The 17,740-nt window shown below is 35.0% G+C and overlaps 1 protein-coding gene across 6 annotated transcripts in view; it reads right to left on the bottom strand.

Moving 5' to 3' along the window:
- Positions 1 to 17,740, bottom strand: part of LOC149804938 (uncharacterized) — a 210,103-nt gene that overhangs the window by 97,171 nt on the left and 95,192 nt on the right. The window contains exon 1 of one of the 6 annotated variants that reach the window (XM_089946021.1): positions 15,143 to 15,338. The exons of 4 other annotated variants lie outside the window; for them this stretch is intronic. Coding sequence is in view for 1 of the 2 variants with exons in the window: in XM_089946014.1 (XP_089802140.1) it covers positions 1,840 to 1,877 (38 nt within the window). In the remaining variant the exon portion in view is untranslated. Of the gene's footprint in view, positions 1 to 1,839; positions 2,106 to 15,142; positions 15,339 to 17,740 lie in introns of those variants that run through there. One more of the 6 variants, XM_089946014.1, reaches the window with a different exon arrangement.

Genomic DNA, 17,740 nt, shown 5'->3' with positions numbered 1-17,740 from the left:
GTCAAACATTTGGGGTACTGTTTGGAAACAGTCCCTATAATGCATCGCAATAGTTGGGTTATACTTGAGTTGCATGGTATCCCTTGGTAAATCATAGTGTTGTAAACAGGCACAAGTCTATGATATTAACAAACTCTATGACTGCTAGGTCATAACTGGTGTTCTAAACCACATTTAATTAAAAGGTTTATGACATGCATTTTCATCATGAATCTACCTCAAGCAAAATGTACATTCACCTGGGATGCTGGACAAGTGCTTAAATATTTAAGTACTATGTTTCCCCTAAAGAATATAGATTTTAAGTTACTGTTGTTTAAAACAATGGATCTCCAAGAACTTCCACTGCAACAAGGGCACAAACATTGATTGCTATGAATATTCATAATGTGCAAGACAAACAAGGGTATTCAATTTTATTTTTCAAAATATAAAGACTTCTTTACTGAAAACTTCATGACAAAAGAAGCTGTTTTGTTTCAAAATCCCTCATTTTCCTGCGGAAAGAGTTTGCCCTTGGCACACACTTTTAAAGCAATTACAAGCAGAATATTAGCAAGGTGGATGAAAGTGGTACTACAAATGTCATGCACTGATATCCCTTAGGGGCTGATGCTCCCATTGGAAAATTATTATACAGTCTCAGGATTTATTCTCTGTCAAGAATTTTCATGAATTCTAGTTACAGGATATAAATTCAAACAAGAATTTTGTATTAAAAAAAATTCAAAATGAAATGATTGTTTAGCATCTTTGCTCTCTTTCATTAAACAGGTTATTCATACATGTAAAACTAAAGGCTTATGAAAAACAAAGCCCATACTGAAACACACTTTAGATGTGATGGAAGGGGGCCATTACTGGAGTAAGCTGGAAGTTGAGCATCTTTAAGCCCTCAAACTGATAGGTTCCCACCTGACTATGAGTTATGGAGGGTGAGAGCTAGTTTTATATGAACTCTGTCATGTGATTTTGTTTCTGAATTTCTTTAATTGGTGCCTCTCAAGCAAATGCCTCATTGAAAATACTAATTTAGCCATGCTCAGCCTCTGACTTACTCCAATAATATCCATTTTCCATCACATTATAAGTACCGGAATGCTTTGGATGGGGACGCATTTTCTTTCAGACTTTAAAAGATATCTTATATACAACTGTAAGCTTTTCTGCCATGGTGGCCATATTGGTTGTTAGGTTGGCTCCATTTTCACTGACTAGAAATCATATGAAGTCTTTCATTGAAAATTATGTTCTCATAACATGTTCACGATGACAAGTAACAAGAAGATTTTCAAGACTGCCAGGATGACTGTACTGGATGCCAGACTGACACAGTTTTCATTTCCACCAACTAGACATCCTAAAAAGTCTTTTTGTGAAAACCTCATGTTTATTCAGGAGGGTAGCAATAACAAAGATTGTCAAGAATGCCACTGTGATAACCATTATGGATATCTGAATGGTACCATTTTCATTTAGCCCCAATTAATCATCATAAGTTAGTCTTGTGGTGAAACACCAAGTCAATATGACTCTCTGATAGGACACACTGTATTCATTTAGAACCAAACAGACATGGGACCCCACAAAGCTAAGCGGTCTTCGGTGTTTGCCTTTACAGAACACTGGTATCTCACCTTGGTCCAAGCGGGATTGAGTGTAAGCCAGGCAGTTCTTCCCAGGGTTTCCTTAGTTCTTTCTCCGCCAAATATATTGGCTGCCATGTATCACATGCTGGTAAATGGCGTTAAACCCCCAAAACCAAACCAAATCCCCCACCCCCAACACTGACAGACACATGAAATAATAGTCTACATGTAGAAGAAACCATATGCTTACCTATAAAAATGTTTATAATAGCACTCCGATGCAAGCATTCTGATCCAGTTGAATATGTCAACACTCTATATTCATATGACTTCCACTATTGTTCTGACAGGACTCGAATGCATCAATCCATGAATCACAGTGCTGAAGTTTTCCTACACAGAACTAAAACAGACAGCACCACTAGATGAGAAAAACACACAATGTCCATAACACAGTACTCAACTTAATGAACTCCTCAAATCTAATTTAGTCACAAGGAAATTAAAAGCCGCACATAAGTTCATTGGTCTGTACTGATGAATGTAAAGCTTTCAATGTCAGTGTTCTAAACAATAAGAAATACATAAAGCAACTGGATATGAATGCAAACAAAAGCTTTTGATACCAACATGCACTTTAAGGGTACAAGTTCAATGTCTTTTAAGGCCAGCATAACAAGTGAGTGTATCTGATTATCTCATGATCCAAAAAAAGATTTTACCTGAGAAATATCATTGTGCAGTACAGAGATTTTCAATCACATTTTTAATCCCCATATATGGATCAAAATAGAACACTGTGAAAGTAGTACAATATAAACTGTCTCCAGGTATTCTCTGTCATCTCTATCATATGGATCAGTGAAAAAGTCCACAGTACCCAAAGGCAGACCAATTTATCTTGACTAGCTTAATTTATTTTCCTTGAACAAACTTGCAGATGAAAAGCGAGGTCATGCTGTTCAATAATAACATCAGAGCAGGAGAAGATTTGTCAAAATACAACACCCTACAAATAAATCGCCTGTTTTCAAACAACTAGTGTTGTTGCATGAATTAAAATTGGAAATAACACCTCAGTTTTAATCTCATTGTGTCATGTGACTGACTAGGTCCTATGGTGTGTTTTGATACTATCAAGCACCGCGTTGATTTACAATCATCCAGGCATAATACCAGTAAAGAAAGCTGTTTGAAATTAATAGTGTATGTTTGTAACAGTGTATCCCAAGTATTTAGGATTTTCCCTCTGACCCAAACACCTGTAAGGTAGAGTTACACATCTAACCCTGGACAAATGACTGAGGCTCAAATAAAATCAAAATAAAGAGATAAAGAACTAGGTTTGTAAAGATATGAAATCTGTCAAGCACTTTCAAGGTGAGAGCAATTACTGATTACAGGTGAAACAATGGAGGGATTGCTTGTGTTGATATTATGTCTAGATTAGTGGGTCAGAAGCCATCAGCTGATCAACAGTTACCAATAAGGTGTACACCTAGAAACCAATTCTATGCTCTCAAAGCATCTGCAAAATAGATACACTTCTGCTGAACCAAGCTTGGTAAAGAATCAAATTAATGCTGCTGACACACAATGTATAGGCAGAAAGAGCCTATCCCTATGTGTCAATTGTCTGTTAAAATATACGGCTAAAATCTGAATATATATACACCTAGAAACAGATTTTATCAAGAAAAATTATAATAATATGAAGATTAAAATGCATACTATAATTTCATTTATTTGTATGGCTATCAATTATTGTGGCTTTCTAAATAAATGATTTTAGTCTGAATTCTGAAAGTAATTCCATTGTTTCCATGGTAGAAATTATTTTAGTATGAATTTTGGAAGTAGCTCCATAGTTTCAATGGTAGAAATTATTTTAATACAAACTGTGGACATGTTAACATGGATTCAATTTATAAATTATTTTAGCATACATTTTGAAAGTAATTCCACGGTTTCCATGGTAGAAATTGTTAGTATGAATTTTATAAGTATTTATATTGTTTCCATGGTAGAAATTATTTTAGTGTGAATTTTCGAAGTATTTCTGTGGTTTCCATGGTAAAATTATGTCAGTATAAATTTTGGAAGTACTTCCATGGTTTCATTGGTAGAAATTATGTTAGTATGAAGTTTGGAGGTAGTTCCAATTCCATGGTAGAAATTCTGTTAGTATGAATTCTGGGAGTAGTTCCATGGTTTTCATGGTGGAAATTCTGTTGGTATGAATTTGGAAGCAGTTCTATGGTTTCCATATAAGAAATTCTGTTCGCTGTGTCTTTAAATTTATGGTTTATAGCAAGCACAAAATTCACACTAATTTGTACCCAATGAAAACCATTGAATGTACAGTCTTTTTTTTATCCCAATATATGTCTAATCTTAATTTTTTGGGGATAAGTTTTTCTTCTATAGACTTGTAAGAATTTATATTGTTAGAGCTACAACACTATGATATATGTATGAATGTAACAGAGGTACAGCACTATGATATCTACATGGGTGTAACAGAGGTACAGTACTATGGTATATGTATGGGTGTAATAGAGGTACAGCACTATGGTTTCTGTATAGGTGTAACAGAGGTACAGCACTATGTTATATGTATGGGTGTAATAGAGGTACAGCACTATGGTATCTCTATAGGTGTAACAGAGGTACAGCACTATGATATATATATATATATATATATATATATATATATATATATATATATATATATATATATGGGCAAAATAGAGGTACAACTGTTAAACCCATTCAGATACTATGTTATCTGAATGGGTTTAACAAAAGTACGGAACTATGGCATATGTATGGGTGTAATAGAGGTACAGCACAATGGCATATGTATGGGTAGAGGTCCTTAGTAGTAAATGAAAGGTAATTAATAAAGGTTACAGTAACAATTAACCCAATACTGACCCTTGTACTACAGATTTCGTGCAACCTATACATTTGCCTACAAGGTACCTTCTGTGTCAAGATCTGAAGTTAACTATTTTATGGCATTGTCAACAAAATTGTAGTATTGTAATTCTGAGATAAGAATACCATTATCTGCTAGAGCCTATACCTTTTTACAATCATTTCTAAGCAACACCTGTCATAGTTCTTTTAATCATTATATCTAATCAAGTGTCAGTGAATTTTGTGGGGGCTTTTTGATAGGAATGGGCATTCCTAAAAGCACACTGCTCATTGCAGGAAAGAATTATGATTTGGGTATTAGTTAGAAAGGTTACCAACAGGGGTGGGGTGTGTGGGTTCATTTCAAAGCCTTTTGGCAGCATTGATAAGACTAAAATTGGCCTTCAGATAATGGGAACATCCTTTGATCCACTCTTACAAATGTGTGTTACTTTAGCATATTTAAACTGGTCTCAATATTCATTTTTCTGAATGCTTATGTTAATTACATTTTCTTTTTATTGTTTTAAACATAGTTTATTGTCACAATAGGATACAATGGGATTGGACAAAAGTTCTAATAACTTAAATTAGTCCTCCTCCTACATGATACAAGTATTGCAACATATTCAACATGACAAATAATTTGGTTGGACAGAGAGAGAGAGAGAGAGAGACAGAGACAGAGACAGAGATGGGGGGAGCAGGAACAATGACAGTGACAACAAGTTGAATAATTTATTGAAATGTCCAGTAGCAATTATATATTTGCATAAGTGATGCAAAATTCTATATTTTTCATTTGCATAGCCCTTTCCCCAAAGCAGTAAATATAAGCTAATAGTTGCATATGACATTGAAAGTAAATTTCTCACCAACTCAGTTCATTGTCTAATGTACTTGGGGCAGAACATGAAAAAGTACATCACATGAACAAAAAAGAGTGTCAGCAAGTTGAACATGGTATAGATCAGCTTTTAATGAACTTACATTGTGTTCTAATCTAGAAGGGATAATATCCAGTGTTTAATTAATAAAACTTGGCATTCTGCCAGATACAATTTTTGGCCATAAACACTTTTTCAAACTTCTGTAAGACTTAAGTATCCTGTTCTAGATTCTTCCACAAAGATACTGTTGAAGGTATAACAGATGATTTGGTAGAATTTAGCCTGAAACTGCAAATGATTATACTGTTTGAACATCAAAGGTTATAATTTGTTTGTTCGAACACAGGGGAAGGAGTAATTCAAAGATATAATCTGGAGTTTGGCTCATTTTAATGTCGTAGAGTGTTAGTAATTTTTGTCTCTTTCTTCTAGATTGCAGTCTTTCCACCCTATTTCAAACAGAGATTGCCTACTAGTGTATTTTGGAATTCCTGTAACTATTCTTGCCGCTAATCGAGCTGTATTTTTTCAATTTTTCTGAATTGATCAACCAGTCTCCATCCCAGACTACACTGACATATTCCAAGATAGGTCTCATATAAATTATATACAGTTTTGATAAAGTTTGCCTACTTAGTTTTTGTTTTAGTTTTTAGAGACTAGCTATTCAAAATGGGGGCCCCAAGTGGCAGAGTGGTCTAAAGCGCTCAGCGTTCCAGATCACTGCCATCTCACCTCTGTCTGCATGGGTTCGAGTCTCAGACTCGGCTAACGTGGGTATGTGAGAGAGCCTGCCAGTAGCTTCTCGTGGGTCGGTGGTTCTTTCGGGTGTTTTCCAGGGTTCTTCCTCCACCAGTTATACTGGCCACCATGTATAGCCTATCTTGTGCTGAAAAATGGTGTTAAACACTACAACAACAACAACAACAACTATTCAAAATGATGCTGTTTTTAAAATACTATCAATGTGACAAGTCCATTTGGAATTTGATGAAAGTATTAATCCTAGCTGGCAATGAGAATCCACATATTTAAGTCCAATATTGTCAAAAACAAGTTCAGGATTGTTTGTAATGTTTTTGTTCATGAAAAACATAGCCACTGTTTTATCTGGATTAAACTTTAAGAGCCATTTCTTGGACCAGTTACGCAGTTTTATTAGGTCATTATTCATGACAAGCTCTATTTCAGCACAATAAGGGGACGAATAATGCAGAGATCAGTCATCTGCAAAAAGATGAGTGAGAGAGCTCATACAACTGGCAATATCATAGATTACAAAATAAAGTGGCCCAAGCATGGAGCCTTAATTACCTAATTTACATACTTGGAAATTATTGGTGCTGAAAGTTTCACCAACTTTTGTGCAGTACTGGTATGGCTCTTTCCCATGCTGTATGAGGCCAATATATGATGACTGAATTATGTACATCTTGAATGGAACATTTGGTTAAAAGTCTGTTTACCAACTTAAGTAAAACAATTCTTTTATCTAGATTCAAACTTTTATTAGATGTGGACATTTTAATGTTGGTCAGAAAGATCACCTGTTGGTCAATTATGTCTGACATATAATTGACAAATAAGTAGATTGATGCAACATTTAAAAAAAAAAACAACAACTTATTCTCCCAAAAACATCCGTATCATTTGTGAAATATGGTATAAATATTTTAAACATAATATACTGCTGCAGGTCAGTGAACAGTCTCAAAATTAAGTAGCCATCAGAACACACTACCTTGTTTTTCTTAGTATACCACACATCCTACTGCAAACAGTGTAGAACCTAGTCTGGTGTAGTATACATAATACAATGTGTATACTACTGAACAGAAATTACTAGTAGAATAAACAGTTTAGTCTAAGTGCCATAATCTAAGCTTCTTCAACAACTGGGTGCCCTTTATACACAACAAAATACATCAACAATGAAATACCCATGGAACAATTCAACAAAATACATCAGCACTGAAATACCCATGGAACAATTCAACAAAATACATCAACACTGAAATACCCATGGAACAATTCAACAAAATACATCAACACTGAAATACCCATGGAACAATTCAACAAAATACATCAACACTGAAATACCCATGGAACAATTCAACAAAATACATCAACACTGAAATACAAATGGAACAATTTAATAAAAAAACATCGGCACTGAAATACCATGGAACAATTAAACAATATACATCAACACTGCAATATCCATAGAACAATTCAACAAAATACATCAACACTGCAGTACCTATGGGACAATTCAACAAAATACATCAACAATGCAGTACCCATAGAACAATTCAACAAAATACATCAACACTGAAATACCCATGGAACAATTCAATAAAATACATCAACATTGCAGTACCTATCGGACAAAAAGACAAAATACATCAGCATTGCAGTACCTATGGAACAATTCAACAAAATACATCAACATTGCAATACCCATAGAACAATTCAACAAAATACATCAACACTGAAATACCCATGGAACAATTCAATAAAATACATCAACATTGCAGTACCTATTGGACAAAAAGACAAAATACATCAGCATTGCAGTACCTATGGAAAAATTCAACAAAATACATCAACATTGCAGTACCTATGGAAAAATTCAACAAAATACATCAACACTGAAATACCCATGGAACAATTCAACAAAATACATCAACACTGAAATACCCATGGAACAATTCAACAAAATACATCAACACTGAAATACCCATGGAACAATTCAACAAAATACATCAACACTGAAATACCCATGGAACAATTCAACAAAATACATCAACACTGAAATACCCATGGAACAATTCAATAAAATACATCAACATTGCAGTACCTATCGGACAAAAAGACAAAAATACATCAGAATTGCAGTACCTATGGAAAAATTCAACAAAATGCATCAACATTGCAGTACCCATGGGACATTTCAACAAAATACATCAATCCTGCAGTACCCATGGAACAAAATGATTGGCTTCATATTAGGTGTCATGTGAGATAACAAAGGTGGTGCTGATCTTGAGCCGTTGAATATGCTCTCATGTGGCCCTCAGGGTGGTTTGAGTTTGAGACCCCTGATCTACAGGATCGAAAACAAAGGAAGCATACCAGTACAAATAGTATACTAAATCCTTTCTTCCTGTTCAGGTATTCTAGAATGACTATGAAGGAAATGAACTGCTCTGTATATTATAATTTCTTGATTTTATTTCTGTAATTGACAACTTTTCCAATGCAAAGGATGTTATCATACTGTAAATTCTTCACCAGTGAAAGCAATAACAGTCCATAACTATTTAATTGTTAAGCCTTTTCCAGTTATGTGACAAGATGACAGGCAATTGAAAATGACTTTAAAGTCTGGATTTAATTTGATTTTGTATGAAAAATATTTGTTTAAGCAGTAGCAGGGAGTTTCTTGATTACAATTTGAATTTAGGTTATAAAATCATTTATTTAGGTTATAAATCATTTATTTTTATTTTACCATAGTGAAAAATAGTAGGTTTTGGGAGACGTCTGCACAAATCAGACAGCCTTATAAAATATTTCCTTATGTATCTCCATATTGTGAATAATTAAACATTGTTGTTAACAGTTCCAAAATGAACTTTATTGGAAACAGTGAGTCATCAGACCATTGTACTAGTGATAGACCAAATGTGACATAGTGTTGTCATGACTATATCCATCATGACAACATTTATGGCCAAGTCTATCTACATGATTATCTGAAATTAATCAACCATATCTTTAAAGATGTTCTGTGGATTTGATAATAACTTCAGTATATGTATCTTCATTCACTTAAATATTCATTCAAGGCACATATGAAAAGAAGAGTTTATTTTTCTTAAAATCTGACAGGTCAATAATTCATATCTACATGAACTGAGATTTGGGATTCCATTATTTAAAATTTAACTCGTGCATAATCATCTTTCTTTTATTTCAAATGCACTTAGTTTTGGGGTTTTCTTTGAACTCTACTGAAATCATGCATTTACTGTTGTTTAGTTGCAGGGAAACAAGTTTTTCTACAAGGGAACATTTGATGTTCAAAGTCATCAACTGAAAATGCCAGACAATGAGGACAATCTCCATAACGAAGACCAGTGACCAAAAATGAAAAGTCCATAAAGTTAAAAAATGTGTGGGGAAACAAAATGAGCACTGATGTAATGGCCTGAAAATCAAATAAAGAATTTTCTGCATATGAATAAAATATGCTGGCATAATTTTTGTTGTTTACATTCAGTGATTTTTGCATAATCTTACTAACTTGTTTCTCAAGATGGACAGGACAACAGATAGCCCCACTGCAAACAATGGGAGCCCAAAAACTGACACCTTTAAATTTGCTGCTAAAGTCACAGACTTGAAATTTGCATGTACCCTTTGATAGGCCAGATTTTTGCATCAAGAATTAGTTGTTCATTCTGTATGCATGGTTTATTTCATAAGTTTTGCATGCTGATTTTTAATTTTATCTTTTTCCTTATCCTTAATGTTTTGTACAATGTCTCTGAAACCTCTCAAAAATTCCTGCACAAAATCAAATTCCGCAACTGCAAAACTGCACAGACCCAGATCTGTCATCACGTAATGTGCCAGAAGATCTGGGTTTGTGCAGTTTGTAATTGCTGGTCAATAGAACAAACAACACAGATCCTGATCCAGAGGCAGATCAGAACCTTTTTTCCTTGCAGTTTGACTCAACTTATAAGTGAGCATATATGGTATATTTCCAAAAGAGCACATTTTATAATTCTTAACAAAGGACTAGCATTGTTTAATTGAAGGAGACTTCCCTTTATCAACCCATCACTGCGTTAATACCCAAGGCAGTAAAGTGAGTGTGCTGCATTAGACTGAAGGTGGGTGGAGGTAACTGTAACTGGACCACTATATTGCTAATGAAATTTGAATGTCTAGACAGCTTTCATATCTGTGAATGGAAGGCCACATGCCAAACCACATAAAATTGATTATGTCCCAATCATCTGAGACACATTTATGTTTTCATAATAGTGAATAATTAGCGTGAGCATGTGGACCTTATGGAAAATTCAGATTAAATCAAATGCTCATTCTTGCATAATGCTGTGCTGACATCTGAACTGAAGTAAAAGTTTTGAAATGGGTCACAGTACAATACAGGTGCCAGTTCTTAAATTCAATGGTTCTTGTTAAATGAATGCAACAAAAGGTTTATCTAAAGAACGAATGAATACAAGAACACATAATCCATAAAATATTGAAGATGATTACACTACATGGAAAAATTTATGCATTGTTAAATTTCTGCAAAAATGTATTGTCTGAAATACTCTTATACTTAATCTTCACAATATTGAAATTTCCCTGAAAATCAAGCCACGCAGAAATGTCTGATACACTGTGTATCATACTGCAATACGTCCTTAGAATTAGAATCTAATTGTAATATCATCTTCGAGCACTGTCCAGAACTTGGTATTATTTAAAATAGGAGTCATTTAATGTGAATCTCAAAGAACTGCAGGTCCAGTATGATAAAACTGCAGACCAAATTCTGAACCTGCTTGTCCAGAACCAGAGATTGTGGTCACAGATTCATCGATTCTATACTAAAAACAGCTATGGCTTATTATGTATCATAACATGCATATGAATTTTTTTTTTCAGACATTCATTGGTAGGCTTAAATACATTGCCCAGTAGGGACATAAGAATCTTGCTTGTGTAAGGATAGTGTGCTCCAACTACTGTGGGGCACAAATGAACAACAATAACAGTGAACACCTGTGATCTCAAATTACAGAAAATCAAAATGGAAACAAAAGTTACCTCCAAGGCAAATTCAATAACAATGCATAATGTGTTACTTCATAATATCACCAAACATTTAATGCAGAAGCAGTAATTCATATGTTCTGTTTGTGGTTGGTGGGATTGACAGCTGAAACTGAATTGAATAATCAAAGAATCTAAATCAGATCTTTTTCAGGATTAATTCAAAAGTAATCATTATTCGAATATTCATTTGATTGCCTGGTCAGTAGCTCTAACACATACACCAGAATCAGCGGTCAATTGTGCTGACCATGGATTGCCATTTGGCAGCATTTGTATTTAAATGAACAAGGTAAATTTCAAACTATGCAATATGGGCATACCATATACACTTGCTTGCAAGTCAAGGCAAACTGCAGACATCAAAGACACTGATCTGCCATTGCATAATGTGACAGCAGATCAGGTTATATGCTGTTTGTTCTACTGATTGCTCTTAACAAACTACACAGACCCCAATCTTCCAGCACATTATATGAGTGCAGATTTAGGTCTGTGCAGTTTACAGATGGATTTGACTTATAAGCATGTATAGATGGTATATCTCCACTGTCATTCAAGAGCTCTGGAAAAGATAAATGTGTTGTACAGCAGTTGATGCATATATTAGTATTCAATAGCACCTCAGCACTACAAAGGCTATAAGGTGCTAAAAAAAATTAAAATGTAACAAGAGTCCCAAGTGAACGTGATATTAATCATCTGGCTTATATAACTTTAACAACTGACCAATCAATAAGCAATCTTATGTAGTACTGTAAGAAAGAAAAAAACATGTACTGTGTCTCCCAAGCTTTATCTCGTATTGATTTTACCTATTTACACTTTATCAATCATTGCCATCTCACCTTGGTCAATGTGGGTTTGAGTCTCAGATAATGTGTCAGTGTGAGAAAGTTACCAGTAGCTTTCCCTGGGTCAGTTGTTCCACCAGGGTTTTCTTTGGTTCTTCCTCCACCAGCTATAATTGCTGTCATTTAAAGCCTATCTTGCAATGAGAAATGACATTAAATCCGAAAACAACAACAACAGCAGTAACCAATTTACAGTTGCCTTATAAATATTCTTTCTAAAGACAAAAGCAAAGCTAATATGAATAGATCCTTGCTCATAACTGAATGTTTTTGATTATAAAAAAAACCAAAGAGATCAAAGAGCGGTGACAAGCTCAGTCAGTCAGATGCAAAATCACATCATTAACATGAATACATCCCTCTTACATTTGAAAATGCTCAAGATCTTGAAGATAGAAGCCCACATTCCAGTTTTGATCAAAGTCAGACCAGAATTATGCTCCAGAGTGACCATAAGCTTCACCAATCACATGAAAGATTATCTAAATACTTGTGGATTTTGCTTATTAATGAAACAGTCCAAGATCTTGATAACAGAAGCATATATTCCAAGTCCGATCAAAATCAAAATCAGATCCTGATGCAAAATTATCTCAGTATAAGTGGATCACACTAATTATTAAAACCAGTCAAGACCTTGATGATGTATGCCCATATTTCAATTCCAAACAAAATCGTATCAGAAATATGGCTTCAAGAGTAGCAACAAGTTCAGCCAATCAGGTGCAAGATTAACTCATGAATACATGTACAACTTCCATATTACAAAATCTTGATGACAGACATAAGCATATATTCCATATCTGATCAAAATTTGATCAGAAATGTGGTATCCAGAGTTGCAACAAGCTCAACCAATCATATGCAAGACCACCTTACTATAATTTCACATAATTTTCTCACTCCCTATATTTATTTCTTTATTAAATCCCTCCTGTAATAAAAAAACAAACTTATTTTCTAACAGACTCATGAACATCCACACTAAATCTTCAGTTCTAGAATTGATGCTTTCTGTCCATGCTGCATTTGTGACTATGAATACACACTGAAGTAGCATCCACAGTCAGCAGTCTCCCCAAACTGCATTCAATGGGAACAGAAATAAACAAAAACAGGGAATACTGTTACTCTCTGGACATCATGCAGTATTTTCAGAAAGACTGAATAAGTAATAGAATGCTACAGATAATTTCTTCATGATGCCAAAATGTTATCATATATAAACTCACATATATGTCGAGTCCAACTGCAAACTGCACAGACGAAGATATGTCATCACTTAATGCACCAGCAGATCTGGGTCTATGAGTAATCAGTAGAACAAACAACATAGTAATCAGTGGAACAAAAACAACATAGACACTGACCTGCTGAGGCATTATGCTACGGCAGATCAGGACATTTGTTGTTTGCAGTTTGACTCAACATATAAGCAAGTATATATGGCACAGAAGCACATATGTAATAATATCATCTAGAATCAAATATATTATCTGTGCAAAACTGTTAATCAGAACTTGAAAAGAGCACAAATGACCAGGAATGTTTGGTTATGGTAGAATGTATTCACTTAAACAACCTTGGTAAATATTGGATAATAAATACTCCGATATGGAGGTGAAATCATTTTGGTAAAAGTACTTGTGTTATAAGTCTACATTCATCATGCAAAAGCAGGTGCATGTACACGGGACAAGATGAGAGCGTGTGTCAAGATCAGATGATTAAAAAAAGATAAATAAATTTTTTTTATCATAATAATATTCTTTTGCACTTGCAAGTGTTTATGAACTTTTCCACTATTGGCATGGTTAGAGGAAGAAAATTTTAAAAAATTCCAAGCTATGATTTAGCAGCAAGTTCTGTACCCTGGTGCAAGTCCCCTACCTGTGAAAGATGACAAAGTATCTGTATAATTGTCCAAATTCATCTCCTTGTCATTCAAACCTATATATGGTTATAGAATGGGGAAGCTTCCATGTTATGACCCAGGGTCAATATTCTGCTACCCCTGGAACATGACCCAAGGGTTCAACTGAAAAGCCCATTACATGTGTTATAAATGCGGCCCATAATGCATGTTCTCAACACAGCTTCAATAAGCATGCCAACTTTCTGACCTATATCTACAATATTTAAGAAATTGTTTATGGGGTAGTATTAAAATATTTAAAATACATTGTAAATCTACAAACCACTTCTGGTTATATGCCCAAGTTTAAAGTCTATATCTTCAACCATGTAGGAGGAAATATACAAAACACACAGTACTATTTGGTGGACAGGCTTTTATTGTTCTCGGTTTAACACCACTTTTCAGCACATGATAGGCTATACATGGCAGCCAATTTATCTAGAGAAGGAAGAACAACAGAAATCCACTGAAACAACCACTGACCCACAGGAAGCTACTGGCAAGCATGTACCCACATTGAACCCGAAGCTTGAACCCATTCTTACTGAAGTGAAATGTCAATGATCTGTAATGGTGAGAACCTTTGACCACTCAGCCAACCAGGGTCTCCAATGGACAGACAGATAATGAGGTGTATAGACAGATTAAAGACCAGCAAGAGAATATAATATCCACCTTATTTTCAAAATGTCTGGGGATTATGATCCACATGTATTGAATAATACTATATTTATACGTTTCCACTCTGTAAAGCAAAACCTGCTGGAGAGGTATTACCCAGTGTACATATTATAAAAGAGCTTAGCAATATAGACATGTGGATTTGTTCATGAAAATTAGAAACACAGAATGCTTCATGACTGAAAGAATTTACATATCTTATTAGCTATGGTAGCATGTGATAAATAAGTCACTAGACAAGTGAATTATCTTCCTCAATTTGTAATTATAAACTCATAAAAATAGCTGTTGATTTTTCAGTAAATTGGTTGTAGATATGACAGGGTTTTATCTGCCTGTCTTCATTCACTTTATAAATGACAGTTCCAATTTAGATCAACATGGGCTACATAAAATAAACCCACTGACTGGTCCATGTGTACTTACCTTAATGCAGTACAATATTTGAACTCCACACCATAAACACAAAGTATTCCATAATGTTGTGAACCAGACTAACTGTTGTTACTATCATTGCACCATAGGTACATAACTAGTACTCAATTACACTGTGAATCACATTACAGTACTTACTGAATGACTAATGCAGTGGGTGAGATTGTAAGTCACTCAGAGAAAAAAGGAGCGCATCAGGCAGAATAGATCAAGACTTGTGCCCAGCCCATCCTTTTTGTCATCATCAGTTTACATGTAATCTGCTCTGTGGCAAAACCCTTCCTATTACATTAGCATGCAACTACAATAATGTACAGCATTGTATCATACTGTCATAAACAACTACTTTAGGGGTCGATACAGTACATTGTTTACAGTGAAACCCCACCCTCTAAAATAATGCAGGCAACATGTGTGCATATAAGTCTAAATACTAGCTAATGTAAATTAAGTTACTGTGTACAGAGGTCTCAATCCATCAATGTCCAAGATTTCTTCCCCCACCCATGGTGTAGTTTCAATTAATTTTACATTTATTATGATAAACTCTGCTCATATATTCTGAGCACCAAATTTCTATTCTAAGTTGACAAGATTCAATGTTACCTATAAAGGTGACTGTACCTTAAATCATTTCCAGGCAGGAACCAGCAACATTGCCATTCACAGTGTCAAAATTCTGACATTAACTTCATAACAAGTATCTAGTAACATGTATCTTGAATCAGTCTGAATTCAATGTTTATCTGATAAATTAGGAGGTTAAGATCCCCACATGCACCACATATCTAAAATGGAAGAATTTTTAACTACAGGGGATTTACCGAAGTAAACAATGGTAGGGCCTGCAAATATTACTTGTTTTCATGCATTTTATTTTTGGCAATACTTTAAAAAAAAAAGAAAACTGCAATCCTAATATAGACCGTACCGAATACTATATATGCAGAAATGTCAACATAGTTTCATATTTTTGACTTTATCAGTCAAGTGGAAATAGCGTACAAATTTAACCTAGGAAAAATAATGTGCAACATCAAGTGTGTTAGTGTGTGTATGTGATTTGGATTTTTAACATAGCCTTAACAATTTTCAAGTTATATCACTACAACATCTGCAGTGTGGCAGTGACATCTAGCACCAGTGACATGTAGCATCATGTCCAACCCTGTCACATTATCATGACACCAGGCTGACCAGTCCTAACACTAACCTCTTAATGCTGAGTACAAGGCGAGGAAACTGCATATACTATTTTTACATGTCTTTGCTACGACTCAGCTGGGGTTAGAACCTGCAACCTCCCGCATGCGAGGCAGAAGGTCTAACCACTTAGGCCACCGAAGTGGTCTGTAACATCAAGTGCTAAGACCACAGTCATAAATCCATGGAAATTTAAGAATGAGGAAATTTCCACTTGTAGGGTAAAATTCCTCTGTTTACTCCAAGGGCAAACCTTTGCCATCTAAAATACTTTATATGGTGGTTCAGTTGTAAAATTAATGCTAACTGTACAGACTGAAACAATGTGATAATTAGATTATGATGTCATCAACATGATATCTCTTTTTACCAATAGATATGGTAGTGCTATCAACTGAGGGAGAGACTGTATATAAAATGATGTGACTGTGCCTATTTTTTATTAAATAATAAAAAAGAGAAATACGCATATAATTTTAATTATTGTAATGACTGTCCTATGAATGAAATAAAAGATATATTCAATTACAGGGGGCCCAGGTGGTAGAGTTGCTTAAAGCATTTACCTTTACTAATAACTTCCACTCACCTCTCTGGGTTCAAGTCCCAGGCTCAGCCAACATGGGGATATGAGAAAGCTGCTAGTAGCTTCTTGTAGGCTGGCGGTTCTTAGCAGGGTTTTTCCCTGTTTCTTCCTCCATCAAACATACTGTCTGCCATGTATAGCCCATATTGCACTGAGAAATGGCGTTAAACCCAAAACAACAAAGACATATAAACACTTACAAGTTGGATCCAACTGCAAAATACATAGATCTTGATCTGCTGTCAAATAATGCACCAGAAGATCTGGGCCTATGCAGTTTATTAGGAGTAATCAATAGAACAAACAACACATACCCTGACCTGCTGGTGTATTATGCAATAGCAGCTCTCAGTCTATCTTTATTTGCAGATGGTCTCTACTTATATGCAAGTATATACAATATACAAAATATCTGGGAAATTGCTCATTATTGACTGGTTCTCAATTGCCCATGCAGGCTTTTGTGTTGGTTTGTATGAATAAGACTGTCATAATAACTATAGCTGCACCATAAGATAATTTATTGTGGAACTTTACAGTGAGGGAACACTCTTGATAGAGGGTCAGATTACCATTCTTGACTAGGATCGGAAGACAACTCCTGATTAGGAACAGAGGACCACTCTTGATAGAGGATTAGAGGACCAATCTTGATAGAGGATCAGAGGACCATTCTTGATTAGGATCAGAGGACCACTCTTGATTAGGATCAGAGGACCACTCTTGATTAGGATCAGAGGACCGCTCTAGACAGAGGATCAGAGGACCACTCTTGACAGAAGATCAGAGGACCACTCTTA

Source organism: Sinohyriopsis cumingii, chromosome 2 (assembly GCF_028554795.1).
Source record: "Sinohyriopsis cumingii isolate HCF-2022 chromosome 2, ASM2855479v2, whole genome shotgun sequence".
Classification (NCBI taxonomy): Eukaryota; Metazoa; Mollusca; class Bivalvia; order Unionida; family Unionidae; genus Sinohyriopsis; species Sinohyriopsis cumingii.
The sequence above is the reverse complement of the archived record's forward strand: the minus strand, read 5'-3'. Positions and strand labels throughout refer to the sequence as shown.